Raw genomic sequence first — 20891 nt, forward strand, 5'->3', positions numbered from 1 at the left:
TTGCATTTCTGAATTTTATCGCAGCTCACTGCACCTTTGGGCTGCATTGCAGTGTGAATGGGGCACATAGAAAACGATTGTTTTTAATGCGTCTTATCATTGAATGGTGCTCTTCCAATAGGGTTTTTGTTTTTTTTAAAAACAATCTTTGTTGAAATGTCACGTGATATTTCATTAGGTTATTTTAGCCACAGCATGCTGCGAGGCAGTGGACTCACGGCAACACGGTGATTTAAATTGGCCAAGTGGCACTGTGGCTTGTCTTGCGGTGGGACTGTGCTGGAATAGCCACCCAATTCAGTCCTACTTTACCTGGTGTTAATGGACCCTTAACCAATTGCGGACCGCCCACCATACATTTACTGCAGCACGGCAGCTACTTTGCGCTAGATCACGTACATAGTACATTATCTGACGCGTCTGGTTCTGAGGCATGCTCATGCTCCACCAGTGACCTGCTCCCGCTCTGTGTGATCCCAGCAGTGGGTACCGTGAACTCAATGTCCGCCGATTACACCGGACACAGTCAGAATGACAATCTGCCTATGTAAACAAGGCAGATTGTTGTTCTGTGAGAAGAAAAGGTATTGATTCTGTGTTTCTGCAAAGCACAACCTAGGCACACAGTTAACCCTTTGATCTCCCCTGATGTTAACCCCTTTCCAGCCAGTGCATATTTTTTAGCACTGATCACTATATTGGTGTCACTGGTCTTCAAAAAGTGTCAGTTAGGTGTCCAATTTGTCCACCGCAATATCACACTCCCGCTATATCTTACTGATCGCTGCCATTACTAGTAAAAAAGAAAAAAAAAACATAGCTTGTAGACACTATCATTTTTGCACAAACCAATTAATATACGCTTATTGTTTTTTTTTAACCAAAAATATGTAGCAGAATACATATTGGCCTAAATTGATGAGGAAATTAGATTGTTTTTATTGGGTATGTGTTACAGAAAGTAACACATATTGTTATTTTTTTTTCTTCAAAATTGTCGGTCTTTTATTGTTTATAGCGCAAAAAATTTAAACCGCAGAGGTGATCAAATACCACCAAAATAAAGTTTCTTCAATACTTCTGTATGCATCTTCTTTAACCTGCTACAAAATAGAGATGGAAACACCAACTAGACAGAATAGGGGGTGGGGAGCTAGAGAGACTAGACGGACAAGCATTGTTACATTGCTGTATTGTTATTACTTTAAACAGGATGAAATGAAACTTAGTTATTTTTCACCCCTGTAAAGCTGTTGATGGATCAACAGAAGGAGCTCAGTAAAATGTCATGTTGACTCTGGACTAAGTTCTAAAAGGAAATATAGCACAAGAAGCAAACTGCACTTTACCGTATGCACCATGATTTCAGGTAACCCTATTATTACAATATATAGCGGAAAACAGTAATTATGCCATAATTGCAGCTTTTGGAAGATATGCTATGAATATTATTTGTGCCTGGATATGAATATAGAAGTGTGCACTTATATCAGCAACATTTCCTCAGTATTGTTATCTAGGTTGTTGAGGTAGAAAAGGTCATAGGCATGCTTGCTGGCTTTGTAATTATTGGATTTATATAGTTGTGTTTGCCATTTAAAGTTTAAAACCTTTTGTACAAATTTGAATTGCATTTGCTTTACCTCATGATAACATTCTCTGAAAATTGTTACATTTACAAACATAAATATCACATAGGTGTGGAATTGGTATTTGTTCATGTCTATTTAGCTATTAAGAGCCTATTTTTCTCATGGATTTGTTTCATATTTGTACCTCAAAGGGCTCCATCTTTCTGTTCTCCTTAAAGCAGTATTAAACTCACAAACAAAAATGCGATATATTGCAGCTTGCCAATGCTTAGATGTGGTGGCTGCATTGGTTTTCTGTTTTTAGATTCCCCCCCCCCCTTTATTTTCACCTGGTGATGCAGTCAGTAACATGTTTCCTGCTTTAGGGTGGCTCCTATATCTATGGAGGAGCAACAAAGCCACCCTAAAGCCTCATACACATGATCAGACTTTCTGCGGACAGAGCCTCAAGCCCTGTACACACGATCAGTCCATCCGATGAGAACGGACCGATGGACCGTTGTCATCGGTTAACCGATGAAGCTGACTGATGGTCCGTCACGCCTACACACCATCGGTTAAAAAAACGATCGTCTCAGAACGCGGTGACGTAAAACACAACGACGTGCTGAAAAAAATGAAGTTCAATGCTTCCAAGCATGCGTCGACTTGATTCTGAGCATGCGTGGATTTTTAACCAATGGTTGTGCCTACTAACGATAGTTTTTTAACTATCGGTTAAATTTAAAACAAGTTTGCTTTTTTTTAACCGATGGTTAAATAACCGATGGTTCCCACACACGATCGGTTTGGACCAATGAAAACGATCCATCAGACCATTCTCATCGGTTTAACCGATCGTGTGTACGCGGCCTCAGACTTTTGTCCGAAGGGCGTTGACCGTGAACTTGTCTTGCATAACAAGCTGCGGTGGCTCAACGCGATTGGCACTGCGCTGATAAGCCATTCACCTCTGCAGCTAGGGGTTCAGATCCCGGTCTCGGCTGCATGTGAATTGAGTTTGGTGGTCTCAGCCCGGCTCCCGGTGGGTGTGCTATGCAAGGTAAGCCTGCGCTTAGTACGCCAACCCCCCTCCCACAAAAACCACCACACTTACACGCACTCAAAATTGGGTTAACATGCACGCACTTTGACCACGCGGTCTCGAAAAAGAGAGGCAAAGGACTAACGGGGCTGGTTGAGCGGGCTAGATCCTCTCACTCCCTTATAGGGAGTCCCTCTGCCCCATTGGGCTTCAAAGCGGAGCAGGTAGGGCGGGCTGTCCGGCTCCTCTCTCGAGTACACGCACAAAATACACACATAAAAAAAAAAAACTTGTCTTGCATACAAACGGCAAAGAATTGTCGGCCAACAAACATGAAACTACATGTTTTTTCAGCTCTTTAGCACCACCCTTTGGGCAACTTCTGCTAATGTTGTGTTATGGTGAGCATTGCTTCCGAGCATGCGTGTTTGTACTTTGGAGTTTTGTCCGACGGGCATGTGTACACGCGATCGGATAATCCGACAGCACACAATTGTTGGCGGACAATTTTAAAGCATGCTATCCCACATTTGTCTGCGGAAAATCGAACAACAATTGTCTGACGGAGCATACAAACTGTGGGATTTTCCGACAACAGCCTGTCATCACACAACTCCCGTCGGATAATCCGATTGTGTGTACAAGACTTTAGACATCAGCATTGTAGTAAATGTAGATGAACTTCACATAAATGACCAACAAATTAAAGCCTAAAGCCTAGACTAATCGGGAGTCAGTCAGTCGACTGCTGGTTTTCCATCCATCGGCTTCTGTCAGACAGACCGACATACACATTTTGAACTGGCAAATGTTTCCCAACAGTCAGCCTGTGTGTACCAGGCTTCAAGCTTTGTGTGGATGGATTAATCTGTTAGTATTTTTTTTATTCATCCCACTGGCTTAAAGAAAAGCAAACTGTATGGCCAGCTTAAAGCCTGTGAAGTCAAACATTTGTCTAAGTGTATTTAAAATGAAAAACACAAAAATCAGCAGAAGTGACATGACTTACTATTATTGCCCAGTGTCCCTTGTGCTTCTGGCTGCAGGTTTTCTTTAAATCTTCATCCATCAATTCCCATTTAATCTTCTGGCTTAGCAGGGGTTAATATAATTGAGAGCTGTCATTTGCACTCATCAAGAGTGGCCAAAAATGCTTGATCTTTCTGTCCAGCTCCTCCATTCAAAGCAGCCAGTACTGGATGGGGGGGGGGGTTGTCTGGGGGGACTGCACAGCAATTTAGTAAAGATGTGAATGTTAAAGGGATGTAGCCAGTGCAGTCTGAAATAATTTATATATTTGGTTCTCAAACTAATTAAGGGTGCACTCACATTGGGGCTGGTTAAACTGAGCCATGCCCCCTCCTACTCCTCTGCTGGTCTGCACTCCCACTGAACAATAAAGAAATGTAAAACCAGTCATACATGGTATCCTGCAGGGACCAAATGGATTTCGATCCATGCATAGGCAGTCTGTCAGATTTTCTCTGCTTGATCAGCACCACAGGTTATAGTCGGCAGTGCTGATCAGTGTATTCTGACAATATTCCCCCATCCATCGATTGTGTAGATGGGGAAATCAATTAATTTCTTCAACCCCTTATTAAATGCTTAGGGACCACCCCACGTACATATACTGTGGCAGGGTGGTACCTGTACGTACATTTTTTACTCTGGGTCTTTGACACAGTGGAAGCAGATTAGCGTGTCTGGCAGACCCCGATGACCGATGGGACCTGCCGATCGTTCCCAAGGCAGACAGAACGGCGGTCTGCCTATGTAAACAAGGCATACTGCCGTTCTGTGACAGGAGACGCCAGAGATCTTGTGTTTCTGCTAAGAGGGAACACGGATCTCTGTCTTCTTACGGTACAAGCCCCCCCCCCAGTTAGAAAGTACTCCCAGGGAACACATTTACCCTTTCATTGCCCCTGATGTTAACCCCTTCCATGCCAGTGTCATTAGTACAGTTACAGTGCATATTATTTAGCACTGATCACTTTATTAGTGTCACTGGTCCCCAAAAAAGTGTCAAAAGTGTCACTTAGTGTCCGATTTGTCAGCCACAATGTAGCATTTCCACTATATGTCGCTGATCGCCGCCATTACTAGTAAAAAAAAAATCCATAAAAATATCCCATAGTTTGTAGATGCTATAACTTTTGCGCAAACCAATCAATATACGCTTACTGGGATATTTTTTAACCAAAAATATGTAGCAGAAAACATATTGGCCAAAATTGATGAAGAAATTCGATTTTTAAAAAAAAAAAAATTGGGTATGTTGTATAGTAGAAAGTAAAATAATTTAATTTTTTTTTCAAAATTGTGTCTTTTTTTTGTTTAGTGCAAACAAAAAAAAAAAAAAAAAACGCAGAGGTGATCAAATACCAGAAAAAGAAAGCTCTATTTGTGGGAAAAAAATTACATACATTTTATTTGGGTACAGTGTCGCACAATTGTCAGATAAAGTAATGCAGTGCTGTATCGCAAAAAATGGGCAGTTCCGGAGCTGAAGTGGTTGAATGAAAGAAAAATTACTCATCAATAGGCTGCTTAAAGCGGGGGTTCACCCTAAAAACGATTTTCTAACATTACATCCAGCTCACTCTCTACATTCACAGTATGCCGTTTGTTTTTTTTGTTTTTGCTGTACATACCTCGTACAGCTATTTTCTTCCCCGGCTTCCGGGTCGGGACTCCCGCGGGAATGGGCGTTCCTATCCAGCAGGTGAATGATGTGATGACAAAAACGACCTCACCCCGTCGCATAAGGAGCGTCACGAGTTGCCGAAAAGAAGCCGAACTGCGAGTCGGCGCTATACGGCGCCTGCGCACCAACGTTCGGCTTCTTTCGGCAACTCGTGACACTCCTTATGCGACGGGGTGAGGTCGTTTTTGTCATCACATCAATCACCTGCTGGATAGGAACGCCCATTCCCGCGGGAGTCCCGACCCGGAAGCCGGGGAAGAAAATAGCTGTACGAGGTATGTACAGCAAAAAACAAAAAAAACAAACGGCATACTGTGAATGTAGAGAGTGAGCTGGATGTAATGTTAGAAAATCGTTTTTAGGGTGAACCCCCGCTTTATGTGTTGCTTGAAACACTCCCCTGCTAACCAGATCAGTGATCGCTGCTTCAGAACTCTATGGAGAGAACTGTGCTCTGGCACAGTTGGCACTCCCACTAAAGCAAACCATACCCTACCACAGTGCCCAGAACCACTTCTTCCAAGCAGTCCCGGGCTTGGTATGCTTAACCAATTACAGCATGCGGTTCAGCGCACCCACACTACACTCACAGATGAAGGAAAGAGTGTGTGTTGGGACTTTAACTGGGGCAGTGGCTAAGATTAGACCACTGTCCCCATCCCTAGTACTTGTATGCAATTGGGAAAGGGAGGGAAAACCGGGAGATGGGGAGGGACGAAGTGTAAAATAATAATGTAACAAACGACCCAACATTGGATCTATAGTTGGAACCATGGCTAGTGGTAACTACCATGGTCTCCATCGTCAATGTTAATGGAAGCAGGCCTATATAAGGGGAACGGGAACAAAGGGGAAGGGAAGGGTAGTAGGGAAAGATGAGGCACAGGGATTGTGGGACTTTAACATGAAACACAACACCAAATTATATTGAATCAATTAATAAAGTAAAATGACATTTAATGGATACAATAGAGCATAGCAGAGGTGAATATACATCACAGTAAATATTATACAGAATAAAAGGCATGATTGGTAAATCAAAAATTATTACATACTGAAACATAATAATGCCTATAGTGTACCGTAGTATGCATCAATGTAACCAAATGTAAATGTGAGACTATAGAATAAAAAGTCTAGGTAGTTTTGGTAACCAAAACATGTAATGAGCATGGTCAAATTGACAATGTAAAAATTAATTAAATGATCCATAATTCTCAGAGATAGAGATCAATGATGTGATAAGATTGCTGGGACAGAACATCAGTAAGGAGCTCGACGCGTTTCGTGGATATATTTCCACTCATCAGGAGCAAGTAGGGCCTGGATAAATCTGTAAATATAATAAAAATAATACATAAATTCACTAAATGGTAGTTTAGTGATTGTGACTGGAAGAGTAGGGGGCACTTTCTTTCTCCCCCTTTGAGCCATCTCATCTGGGGATCGTGTCACTATTTGTTCTATTTTTCCACTGCTGCTGGCTAGTACAATGACACACCACCATCACCTAATATGTTTACAGGAACTCCATGGACTGCTACCGCATACTGTTCACAACTATGGTCAATGACTGGGGATTCCATTTCTACCCATTGTCCATTTCCTAGTGGTTCTTGCCGGGCTGCTGCCGTATCGCCACCACCTCAGTTCCCCCCGGGGATCCTATATCCCACAACGTTCCTAGACGTCATTATCGTCGGTTACCTTTTATTACTTCTGACTGTCAATCTACTCAGAGGTAAGAGTAATGGGACTCTACCCTATGCCCCCTACTCTTCCAGTCACAATCACTAAACTACCATTTAGTGAATTTATGTATTATTTTTATTATATTTACAGATTTATCCAGGCCCTACTTGCTCCTGATGAGTGGAAATATATCCACGAAACGCGTCGAGCTCCTTACTGATGTTCTGTCCCAGCAATCTTATCACATCATTGATCTCTATCTCTGAGAATTATGGATCATTTAATTAATTTTTACATTGTCAATTTGACCATGCTCATTACATGTTTTGGTTACCAAAACTACCTAGACTTTTTATTCTATAGTCTCACATTTACATTTGGTTACAGTGATGCATACTACGGTACACTATAGGCATTATTATGTTTCAGTATGTAATAATTTTTGATTTACCAATCATGCCTTTTATTCTGTATAATATTTACTGTGATGTATATTCACCTCTGCTATGCTCTATTGTATCCATTAAATGTCATTTTACTTTATTAATTGATTCAATATAATTTGGTGTTGTGTTTCATGTTAAAGTCCCACAATCCCTGTGCCTCATCTTTCCCTACTACCCTTCCCTTCCCCTTTGTTCCCGTTCCCCTTATATAGGCCTGCTTCCATTAACATTGACGATGGAGACCATGGTAGTTACCACTAGCCATGGTTCCAACTATAGATCCAATGTTGGGTCGTTTGTTACATTATTATTTTACACTTCGTCCCTCCCCATCTCCCGGTTTTCCCTCCCTTTCCCAATTGCATACACTCACAGATGAACTGGCCCAAGGGGGGTCGATGCCTGGGACCGGTTCAAGGTGCTAGAGTGAGTTCACCCTTTGTGCATTTTAATTTTTTTTTACTAACAAGTTTTAATATTTTCTGTTGACTGTATAAAAAGCAAAATGTATCATAAGCCATTTTTTTTCATTTTGAAGAACACAAGGAAGGGTTATAAGTAACCCCTGTCAGTTTTATTTTTGCCATATGTCCCACTGGGGAAATTTCCCTTACATTCTGTCCCATAGCCAAAACAGGAAGTGAGGAGAAATCTCTGCAAAGTGACAGAATGCCTCGTTGTAACCAGGGTCACCAGAAAAAAAAAATGTCTTCCAATTTCACTTTCAGTGATAATGGTAAACAGGACAAATAGAGAGGGTGAATCTCCCAAACAGGAACACAGACATCATTAACCGGTTCCCGACCGGCGCACGGCGATGTACGTCGACAGAATGGCACTACTCCGCAAGTGGGCGTACAGGTACGTTTCCATCTTAATTTGCGAGCTGCGCGGTTGCACCACCGGTGGCGCGCTCGCGACCCTGCCGTGAGCTCCGTGACTGCACCAGCAGGACCCGATCGCCGTCGGTGTCCCGCGATCGGGTCACAATGACACTGTCACTGATCGTGTTCCCTGTCATCGGGAACAAAGATCATTGATGTGTCACGACAAGCCATGCCCCCTAACAGTTACAAGCACTCCCTAGGACACACTTTCCCCTTCAGCGCCCCCTACAGGTTAACCCCTTCACTGCCAGTGTAATTTTTACAGTAATCAGTGCATTTTTATAGCACTGATCTCTGTAAAAATGACAATGGTCTCAAAATGGTGTCAAAAGTGTCCGATGTATCCATCATAATGTCGCAGTCATGATAAAAATTGCTGATAGCCGCCATTACTAGTAAAAAATAAATTATTAATAAAAATGCCATAAAACTATCCCCTATTTTGTACAGACTATAACTTTTGCGCAAACCAATCAATAAACGCTTATTGCGATTTTTTTTTTTTTTACCAAAAATATGTAGAAGAATACGTATCGGCATAAACTGAGGAAAAAAATTTTTTTTATATATATTTTTGGGGGATATTTATTATAGCAAAAAGTAAAAAATATTGTTTTTTTTTTCAAAATTGTCGCTCTATTTTTGTTTATAGCGCCAAAAATAAAAACCGCAGAGGTGATCAAATACCACCAAAAGAAAGCTCTATTTGTGGAAAAAAAGGATGTCAATTTTGTTTGGGAGTAACGTCGCATGACCGCGCAATTGTCAGTTAAATCGACGCAGTGCCGAATCGCAAAAAGTGGCCAGGTCCTTTAGCTGCATAATGGTACGGGGCTTAAGTGGTTAATGTTGTATTCCCTCCCTACTCTATTCTACTCTATCCTTTGTTATGGGCCTGATAACTTTTGATAAGCTCTCCGAGACGGGAGCCTGAACTGTGTGTCGGGGGAGGTTGCTATGAATAGATTAGCAGACTGCTAAACTATACACAGGCAACATCTGCATGTGTGGGGGAGGGTGTGTGTGCCTTTCCTCCAATAAGCTGTCTCACCGTTTATAGCAATGATCCCCTCCTAAAGGGGAACCAGGAAGTGAAAATTCTAACAGAACGTGCACTTTCTAAACAGTATATCAAGGTAAATACAGAAGATATACATGTAAAACGCATGTTGGGAGATTTGTTTCATCTCTGTGTATCACCTGAGACCGTTCACTTCACTGGGTATATGGAGGGTTTATATTCACTTTAAAGTGGAAAGCCATCCAAAAGGGGAAATTCCGCTTTAAGTCCTCCTCCCCTTGTCCGGCCATACACAGCAGAAGCCCTGCAGTGGGTACAGCAGACTCGATGTCCACCAGCAATCGCTGCCATTCTGATAAGAGGGAAGGCATAGATACTGTGTCTCTGCAATCAGGGACATGGATCCATGTCTTCCCCTAGTAAAAGCACCTCCCTCACTGTAATAAAACACAGGCTAATCACACAGTTAACCCTTTGATGTTTAAACCCTTTCCAGCCCGTGTCATTAGTACAGTGACAGTGCATATTTTTAGCACTTATCGCTGTAATAGTGTCACTGGTCCCCGAAAAAGTGACAAAAGTGTCAGTTAGTGCCCGAATGTTCTCCGCAATATTGCAGTCCCACGATAAGTCACTCTTCGGCACCATTACTAGTGGAAAAAAAAATATCCAAAGTCTATTTCTTTATAATCCATCCCCAAACACATTTATTCCAGAAGGAATATACTTTGCCATTAATTTATTTCCACCATATCAACTCTAGAAATATAAATATCACTCTTATAAATAATAAGAATAAAGCTTTTAAAAATATAAAAATGAAGGAACACTATAACCATTTACATGTTACAAATAATATAACAGAATATGTAAAAAGGAAATAAAGGCTGCGAAAATTCAAAATTCAAAATGAATGACAGATTGCAAAAGATACTAGGACAAACCCAAAAAAATGATTTAAATATATTCATAGTAAAAATGTCAGGTCTGAATAATCTAAATTGGGTGACTGGAAACAAAGAGAAGGCACATTTATTAAATACCTTCTTCAGCTCTGTGTATACAAAGGAGCATGGGGGAGCTCATGTCCATAATGGGGATGGTATTGACACAGCCTCAAATGATTCACAATGACTCAAAGTGTATATGGTCCTGAAATATTTAGACCGCATAATGGTGATTAAAGCACCTGGACTAGATGACATCCACCCATGGATCATAAAAGAATTGAGCTCTGTTATTTCAAAGCCATTGTTTCTGGACTCTTTAATGTCTGGAGTAGTACCACTGGATTGGCACAGGGCCATTGTGGTGCCTATATTTAAAAAGATAAAAGTGTTTACCAAGTACCGTATTTATCGGCGTATACCGCGCACTTTTTTGTCCTGAAAATCAGAGCAAAATGGTGGGTGCGCGATATACGCGCGATATACGCCGATACCCGCTTCCCGCGCCGAGTTTGAACCACTGCGCCGGCATATACCGAGCGCAGTACACTCGGGTATAGTCGGGCAGGCTCGGCTCCTCTCGCGGTCACATCCTGTGCGTCCTGTACGTCCTTTACGCGAGAGGAGCCAAGCCTGCCCGACTATACCCGAGTGTACTGCGCTCTGTATATGCCGGCGCAGTGGTTCAAACTCAGCGCGGGAAGCGGGGATCGAGCGAGGAGGACACCACGATGGCCGCAGAAGGACGCCGGACCCGACGAGGCCGCCGATGGACGCCGCGCAAGACACCAAAACTGTAAGTACTAAAATGTTTTTTTTTACAGGAATGCGGGTCCACATTAGGGGTGCGCGCTATACGCCGGAGCGCGCAATACCCCGATAAATACGGTAACTATAGACCTGTTAGTTTAACTTCTTTAGTCGGGAAGATAATGGAGCGTTTAATAAAAGACCACATAGATGAGTTCTTGCTGGAAATAAATATTTCACGCAACAGACAGCATGGATTCATGAAAGACAGAAGTTGTCAAACAAACCTGACTTTTTTTTTATGAAGAGGTAAGTAAAGCCTTGGACAGAGGGGTTCGATACAGTTCCCCACACACGTCTAATGTGTAAACTTAAAGGAACACTAAAGGTTCGTTTTTTTATTAGATCAATTGATTGCTGTAAGCTAGAGCATTTAAATATCACTTACCTCGTTTTTCCTTTTGACCTCCAAAATACAGTAATCCAGGTTTGAAAATGCCATTTCCTGTCTCTCCTCTTCTTGCTTTCCACCAGCATCTGAGCCGTTTTGCATGGTGGAAAGCAGAATGTGCTCACCCCCTCCCTATGACTACAGCCCTGCGTGAAGATGCTCTCTTATCCCTCACAGGCATGGAGGCTAAGCCTAATGGGAACTGTAGTTTCCATTAGGCCGTGATGTAGCAAAATGAATGCGCACCGCAAACCAGGAAGTCAGTGAGAATTATGATTCAGGAGTGATGATGGTGAATAAAACAGCTCAATTTCAACAGGTATCAAACTAGTTATAATGCAAAACATTACTTTTTACTTTATCAGCTACTGTCAGACTTTAATTTAAGAGGAAAATATTTGTGTCTTTACAACCCCTTTAAGTCTACAGCCTTGGAAATATCAGTTTGTAAATGAATAGAAAACTGGCTAAAAGACAGAATTCAGAGAGTAGTGGTTAAGGATTCTTACTCTTAATGGTCTAAGGTTATCAGTTGTGTACCCCAAAGTTCAGTGTTGGGACCCTTACTTTTTAATATATTTATAAATGATATTAGGTCTGGGATTAAAAGTACCATTTCAGTGTTTGCAGATGACACCAAGCTATGTAGTTGAATAACGTCCTTGTAGGATGTCTCTAACCTACAAGCCGACTTCAATGCACTGTTTAATTAGGCAACTTTGTCGCAAATGAGGTTTAATGTTGATGAATGTAAAGTTATGCACTTGGGGGGGCTAAGAATATGCATGCATCATACATACTAGGGGGAATCAATGGTGGAGAAGGATCTGGGTGTTTTGATAGATCATAGACATTGAACTTAAAGTGATTAAAAAAACTTGTTTCTTAAAAATAAAAAAAATAACAAACATGTTATACTTACCTCCTCTGTGCAGTAGGTTTCTCGGGTCCCTCTTTGTTGCTTCTGGCCCCTCCCTCCTATTGAGTGCCCCCTCAGGCAGCAGTTCTCTATGGGGGCACCCGAGATGAGTCAGAGCTCCTTGTATTAATTCAGACACAGAGTCCCCTCTCTCCCCTGATTGGCTGACTGACTTTGATTGACAGCCACGGGAGCCAATGGCGCTGCTGCTGTGTCTGAGCCAATCAGGGGGAGTGTCCCGGACGGCTTTGACACTCGTGGACATCGCTGGAGGGAGAAGGGGCTCAGGTAAGTAATTTGGAGGTGCTGGGGAGGCTGCTACACACAGAACGTTTTTGATCTTAATAGATACAATGCATTAGGGTCAACAATCTTCTGCCTTTACAACCCCTTTAAAATTTGCCTGTAATCGTCCTAATGTGCATAGACACCTAGGATAACATTGAGCGGTTTCTACAGGCAAAACACAAAACTCCTGTAGAAGCAACGATTTTTAAGCCAGTGTACATGGAGCCTAAAACATATCACAAAAAGTTCACATAAATTCTGTACATACTCAATGGAAATATGTGTTTGCACCAGGGTTTTTTATAATACACTGTGAAATTCTTCTTTCATTACAGTATGCTGGAGGTCTGGATACAGACGAATCAAGGGCTCATACCAGTAAGTTGAACTAAGAACCTAACATTGTGGAATAGCAAGCAGGTAAGGTAGGCAGGCAGATGTACAAAAGTGCTAAACTTAAAATAGTGGCTATCATAGAACAGGTACATAGAACAGCTCTCATGTGCTCACTAGTGCTACACTAAACATAGTATTGCCTTTAAATTTACTATGCAATGTTTGCTTTCTCTTATTGGGGGTTATTTACTAAAGGAAAATCCATGTTGCACTAGAAGTGCAAACTACAAGTGTAAAGTGCACTTGGAAGTGCAGTCGCTGTAAATCTGAGGGGTAGATTTGAAATGAGTGGAAGCTCAGCTGATTTAATGATCAATCAAGTGCAAGCTAAAATGCTTTTATTTTGCTGTTTTTTATTTTCCTTGCATGTCCCCCTCGGTTCTACAGCGACTGTGCTTCCAAGTGCACTTTCAGTGCAATTTCAATTGCACTTGTAGTTTGCACTTGTATTAAAAAGTGGATTTGCCTTTAGTAAATAACACCCTTATATGGTTATCTGTTGTGTCATTTAGAGGAATAATTGGGAAAATAATGTGGCTTTTTTTGGGGGGAAAAATGATAAGCAGTATCCTAAAAGCGTGTTTGTTTCTACAAACTCTGCGGCTTTTATTTTTTGTGCTATAAACAAAAATAGAGCGACAATTTTGAAAAAAAAAACACAATATTTTTTACTTTTTGCTATAATAAATATCCCATTTAAAAAATAAAAAAAAACAACGATTTCTTTCCTCAGTTTAGGCCAGTATGTATTCTTCTTCTACATATTTTTGGTAAAAAATCACAATAAGCGTATAGTGATTGGTTTGCGCAAACGTTATAGCATCTACAAAATAGGGGATAGAATGACATTTTTTTGTATTATTTTTTTTTTACTAGTAATGGCAGCGATCTGCGATTTTTGTCAGGACTGCGATATATTACGGCGGACACATCGGACACTTTTGCACACATTTTTGGGACCATTCACATTTATACAGCGAACAGCGCTATAAATATGCACTAGTTACTGTATAAATGTGATTGGCAGGGAAGGGGTTAACACTAGGGGGTGATAAAGGGGTTAAATGTGTTCCCTGCTAGGTGATTCTTACTGTGGGGGGGGGGGGGACTGACTGGGGGAGGTGACCGATGGTTGTGACTATGTACAAGGGAGACACCATCAGTCTCCTCTCCCTGACAAGACGTGGATCTCTGTGTTTACACTCAGGTGCCGATGCGCGTGCCTGGCCCTGTGACTGCCGATCACGGGTGCCTGGCGGAGGCCGCCAGGCACGCGCATCGGCCCCGAGTGACGCGGAAGGCACGCGCCCCCCAGTGGCGGGAGGCCAGAGGCCGTATATTGATATATATCAATATACGGCCTCCTGGCATTGTAGATTCACCTTGTGGCCGTCAATAGTCGATGGCTGGATGGGAAGTGGTTAAGAGCAACAGCGGTAATGTCCTGGAGGCAAAGCTTTGCGTTTATTATCTTCACCGGAAATGTAGGAGCTCTGTGGATAATATTTGGATGTGGTATTCTATGAAAAGCATTAAAGGTTCCTGGGCAAAGCCCCCTCACCAAATCCTGTACACAGTCAGTGGTCCTCCCCTGAGCGATCGATGGATCTTAGATGCAGGTGTGTCGCAGTGGCATTCAGTCCTTGAGCTGTTGCAGGGTGTCCTTCTTTAGCATGGACAGTCTGTTCCTCTGGGCAGGGAGCTGCATGAACAATCTGTTACTCTGGGCTGGAGTTGCAGGCTGTGTGCCCCTTGGTAGGCCGCGATTCCACACACACATAGAGTGCAGGAGATGCTCTCCTGATAGGGTGCAGGCAAAAAGAGGCTCTGGCCTAGATCCTCTTGCTTTTTATCTCCTCCTCCTCCACAGGCCTTTGCTGCTGTCTGATGATTGGCTCAGGCTCTTCCAATAGGAAGTTTACAGACAACCTCCAATAGGGAGTTTACAAACAAGCAGTTCTGAGAGTCTGTGTTTGAAGAGAGAAAGGGGTGAGGGTGAAAAAGCCCATGCTGCTTCAGCAGACAGCTGCCCCCTAATATAGGGTGACCAGACATCCCCAGTTTCAGGGGACAGTCCCCTGATTGAGGACACTGTCCCCGGACCAAGTCTGTCCCTGGTTTTGTCCCCAGATTGGATTTAATAGGGGGCAGGGGCAATTTCAAAGACAGCCAGTGCAGAATTTAAATTTTTTTTTTTAATATCACACCCCTGCTCCGCCGTGCCTACTAGCATAGGGGGTTGTATTTTTCCCATTATCTGTGCCCCTTTCTGAGGATCATGTGCTGGTCGGGGGGGGGGGGGGGGGAATATTTCTTCAGTTTCGGGCGCATGCCCATTCAGCTCCGCTCGCATGTTATTCTGCCTTGGCTCAAGTCCTGGCCAGCCACCTGCCTGTCTCCTTGCCTTCCCTGGCGGAGTGATCTTCCTCCGCTCCCCATTCAGTAGTACCCAGGGCACGGAGAGTAAGACTTGAGAGGCTGTGAGGCGGGCGGCGACGGGCAGAGAGTCGCTGATTACCGCCATTACTAGTAAAGAAAAAATATGTCCCCGGATTTCATTTAAAAAATCTGGTCACTTTACCCTAATAGATTTGATCAGTCTTGAGAAGTACTTGCTACATACACACACACACACACACACACACACACACACACACACACATATACATATATATATACACACACCTTTTTGTAAATATTTTATTGTATCGTTTCATGTGACAACACTGAAGAAATGACACTTTGCTACAATGTAAAGTAGTGAGTGTACAGCTTGTATAACAGTGTAAATTTGCTGTCCCCTCAAAATAACATATTAGCAGCTGAAGGCAGGCAGTAAAGTACAGCTAAAAACGACTTAGCACCAACCCCAGACAAGACTGAACCATAAATAACCCGCTGGGTACCAATACAACCCAGGGCATGACAGTGTATGTGCCTTGATATGCACCCTAGATCTCATTGCTTTCCTCCGGGATCTGCAATTGCTTGTCCCTTTGGGAAGCACACAATGTGAGCTTCTGTCATTCATAAGCACACCTGTGGGTTTATTACTTAGAGATGCAAAATAGTAATTTTATTATTTACAGTAAACACACTGTAACTGATCGTACAGATAGCGTGTAACATAATATATGGCATTGTAGGACTGTTTTCTGCACATCAGTGTTATAATTACAATCTAATATACAGGAAATTATTTGGGCAGTGTTACATTTAGAGGACTTGAACACCTAGAAGGGTCAGGCTAGGGGATTTACCTCAGCAAATGTTCCGATCCCCAAAATCATTTTACTAATAATGCTTAGAAATAAAAGGCCTCCATGTGGACGGTCCTGTTTTTCTGTTGCTACTGTTCTCATGAAAATATAATAACACAGGCACAAATAACTGAATATAATAAATTAGGGGAAGTAATCTATAGCAACGCCTAGATTTCAGACCATATCTACTGTAGAAGATCTGACTGAAGTGGTTGCCATTCTAAAGCTTATGTAATGCATTTTTTAGCAGCAGGTGCAGAATTCAAATAATTCATTTTGAGAATACAAATGTTTACACTCACTCCCCCCTCTTGGTATGCTGAAAGCACCTAAGGCCCTGCTTGTAATGCCTCAGGTACATTCAGTGCTATGAGAAGCGTCTGAGTTTTGACATTTGTGGTCCTCAGAGAACTATTTTCTTATATAGCCCTACCTCCCAACATTTTTAGATGGGAATGAGGGACACCTACTTGCAAACGTATGTAGGCATAGGACACTCCCTCTTAACCACTTCCATACCAGGTACTTACGCAGCTTCCCGCCCAAGCCAATTTTCAGCTTTCAGCACTGTCGCACTTTGAATGGCAATTGCGCGGTCATACAACACTGTACCCAAACAAAATTGGCGTCCTTTTTTCCCCACAAATAGAGCTTTCTTTTGGTGGTATTCGATCACCTCTGCGATTTTTTTTTTTTTTGCGCAACAACTAAAAAAAGGCTGAAAATTTGGAAAAAAAATTAAGTTTTTATTTTTTTCTGTTAATTTTTTTGTAAATAAGTTTTCTCTTTCAATTACGGGCACTGATATGGCGGCACTAATGGGCACCGATGAGATGGCACTGATGGACATCGATGAGGTAGTACTGACGGGCACAGATGAGGTGGCACTGATTGGCGGCGCTGGTATGCGACACTGATGGGCACACATAGGCGGCACTGATGGGCACACATAGGCGGCACTGATGGGCACACATAGGCGGCACTGATGGGCACACATAGGCGGCACTGATGGGCACTCATGGGCGGCACTGGGCACTCATAGGCGGCACAGATGGGCACTCATGGGCGGCACTGATGGATACTTATGGGTGGCACAGATGGGCACTGATAGGTGGGCACTGGGCATGGATGGGCACTGTGGGGTGGCACTGTGGGGTGGCACTGGGGTGGCACTGATGGACACTGGGGTGGCGCTGATGGACACTGGGGTGGCGCTGATGGACACTGGGGTGGCAGCACTGATTTTTGCCAGGTTGCCAGTCAGTGCCCATTTGTGGGCACTGACTGGCATCTTTTTTTTTTCTTTATGCTTTTTTTATTTTTTTTTTCTGTCATTTTTTTTTTTCTGTCATTTTTTTTTTTTGCCCACCCTGGTGCTCCAGGGTGGGCATCCCTGGTGGTCCAGTGTGGCGATCCGAGGGGGGGCTGCGCTGATAAACAATCAGCGCTAACCCCCCCTGTCAGGAGAGCCGCCGATCGGCTATCCTCTCCTCGCGTCTGTCAGACGCGAGTGAGGAAGAGCCATCGGCGGCTCTTCCTGTTTACATCGTGATCAGCCGTGGTTGGACACGGCTGATCACGTGGTAAAGAGTCTCCGCCGGAGGCTCTTTACCGAGATCGGAGATGCAGGGTGTCAGACTGACACCCCGCATCACCGATCGCCGCGATGCGCGCCCCCACGGGCGCGCGCGGCATGAAATCCTGCAGGACGTTCTAGAACGTCCTGTCAGGATTTCATAACCACTTCCCGGACGTAAATCGGCCATAGGCCGGGCGGGAAGTGGTTAAAGGAAAATAAACCAACAAAAAGGTTAATTAAATCCACAAGGACTTTTTTACCACTACTATTCCATTACATCTATATATATAAAACTCAACGTGTGTGTGTGTGTATGTATGTATGTATGTATGTTCCAGCATCACATCCAAACGGCTAAAGATATTAACATGAAACTTGGCACACATGTTACTTATATGTCAGCAACAAACATAGGATAGGTGGTTTAACCCTTACCCACCCCCATTTGCCATGGTCAGGGTTTTTCTTTAAAGTCCCATTCAACTCTATGGGAAATACATGTTACTTCATAACTTACAAACGGCTGTAGATATTTCGATAACATTTGGTCACATGTTACTTATATGTCCACTTAAACTATAGGATAGTTAATTTATCCCTTAACTACCCCCATTTGTGAGGGTCGGAGTTTTTGTTTAAAGTCCCATGCAAATCAATGGGAAATGTATGTTCCCACATAACTTCTGTACGCCTGGAGATATTTCAATAATACCTGGTACACATATTACTTATATGCCAAATAAAAATATATGACAGTTAAATTAACCCTTACCTACACCCTTATATAAAAGATGGGTATATTTATATTACTTTGATTTTCCTCCCCAAAAGGTTAAGATAGGAAGACCGGGCAACGCCGGGTATTCAGCTAGTTGTAATATAAAATGAAATAGTTCAACTCACCATAATGCAGAATCAGTGGGAGCCCTGAGCATGTCACTTGCCACCGTCGCCTGTCACAAATTGCGGATTTTCACTTGCCACGTCACCTGTCACACATTGCTGATTGTCACTTGCCACTTCACCTGTCACAAATTGCGGATTGTCACTTGCCACGTCACCTGTCACACATTGCGGATTGTCACTTGCCACGTCACCTGTCACACATTGCTGATTGTCACTTGCCATGTCACCTGCCGCACATTGCGGATTGTCACTTGCCACGTCACCTGTCACACATTGCTGATTGTCACTTGCCATGTCATCTGCCGCACATTGCGGAATTGTCACTTGCCATGTCATCTGCCGCACATTGCGTATTGTCACTTACCACGTCACACATTGCATATTGTCACTTGTCACGTCGCCTGTCACCAGATGCGGATTGTCACTTGCCACATCACCTGCCACACATTGCGGATTGTCATTTGTCACATCACCTGCCACAGATTGTGGATTGTCACTTGCCACGCCAACTGCCACACATTGCAGATTGTCGCTTGCCATGTCCCACCTACCACACGTTGCGGATTGTCACTTGCCACGTCACCTGCCACAAGTTGTGAATTGTCACTTGCCATGTCACCTATCACAGGATGCAGATTTTCACTAGCCACGTCATCTGCCACACGTTGTGGATTGTCACCTGCTGTGTCACTTTCCTGCTAAGGTGGTCTCTTGCTGTGTCCCAGACTGAGTCAGGCAGCAGATTACCAGTCAGGCAGCAGAGAGATGATGTAATCTCTCTGCTGCCCACGGCTGCCTGCACAGTGAGAGAAGGCGGAACTGCAGGGATGCAGGGTGGGCGCCGGGTGGTGAGAGATGATGTGATCTCTCTGCTCCCCTGCCTGCTGGCTCCCTGCTCACACACCGAGCCGCCCAGCTACCTCCCTCTCTCTCCTGCCCACTCACCGAAAAATCCACCCGCTCTCTTGTCCGCAGAGCCGCCCGCCCGCGCTGTCACCCACGGAGCTGCCTGTGCTGTCACCTGTTGAGCAGCCCACGCTGTCACCGGCATTCTCGGAGGGGGCAATTGCCCCATTGCCCCCCTGGATCCGCCCCTGATGTAGTGGAAGATGCTGCTTTGCTAGGTGTATGGCAGCATCCACATAAATATTCAGTGTCAGCACAGCTGTTCTATCACCAATCATTTCAACAAAGTCAAAGCTGCTCATACAAATTAAAAGGACAGCGGCACTACCTAAAAAACAAAAAAACAAACAAAAATGTAGCAGCAATGTATAGAAGAAGTAGAAAGATACCTTCCCAGCCCAGTGGATGGTGACTCCAATCCATGCTCTCTTGCAGAGCTATGGCAGCTGATATTTTGATGCCTCCAAGTGTGCTAGATGTTGCTTCTCAGGCTGCACAGTATGGGGGTTATTTACTAAAACTGAAGAGTGCAATAATCTGGTGCCGCTCTGCATAGAAATCAGTCATCTTCCAGGTTTTAGGCTCGGTTCACAATGCCGCGACCTGAAAGTTGCGAAACTTTGCCAGGCGACTTGAAGTGACTTTGAAGTGACTTGAAGCAACTTTGAAGCAACTTCAGGGAATGCCTGGGTAATCTTCCTGTAATGTCGAATCCAAATCACTTAAATTAATGCGTTTGTTAACCCCCCCCCCCCAAAAAAAAACAGATCCTGTTCCCTTAAAGCATTGTATACAGCACATCGCTTGTGCTGTGTCATTTGGCCCCCGGTATACCCTAAAAAACCTAGCTGATCCTGCCCGGCTATGCCCTCTTCTCTGCAAACAGACAATGATAATCATGGCTGCTGAGCCCTGACATCGTGTCTGTGTTTCCTGTGTCCTCCCCTCCCCTCTTAAAGTGCTTGTTAACCCACTTCTACTAAATGCTGCCATCCGCTCTGTGCCTGTTTTCTGGAACCTGTATGAGTTCCACTCCCATTAAACAGTACTTGTATCATTACGTCTTCACGTTATTGTATAGAGTCCGGTGATGATGGTTGGTTCCTTGTCTGGG

General features: G+C 43.5%; 1 protein-coding gene across 2 annotated transcripts in view; it reads left to right on the forward strand.

Annotated features, from left to right (window-relative positions):
• Positions 1–1234: 1234 nt before the first annotated feature.
• Positions 1235–20891, forward strand: part of LOC120940974 (chloride channel protein C-like) — a 226564-nt gene continuing 206907 nt past the window's right edge. For both annotated transcript variants that reach the window (XM_040354173.1, XM_040354174.1), the window contains exons 1-2: positions 1235–1369; positions 13063–13105. In XM_040354173.1, coding sequence (XP_040210107.1) covers positions 1360–1369; positions 13063–13105 — 53 coding nt within the window. In that variant the 5' untranslated portion in view covers positions 1235–1359. The remainder of the gene's footprint in view (positions 1370–13062; positions 13106–20891) is intronic.

This window comes from Rana temporaria, chromosome 5, assembly GCF_905171775.1.
Source record: "Rana temporaria chromosome 5, aRanTem1.1, whole genome shotgun sequence".
NCBI lineage: Eukaryota > Metazoa > Chordata > Amphibia > Anura > Ranidae > Rana > Rana temporaria.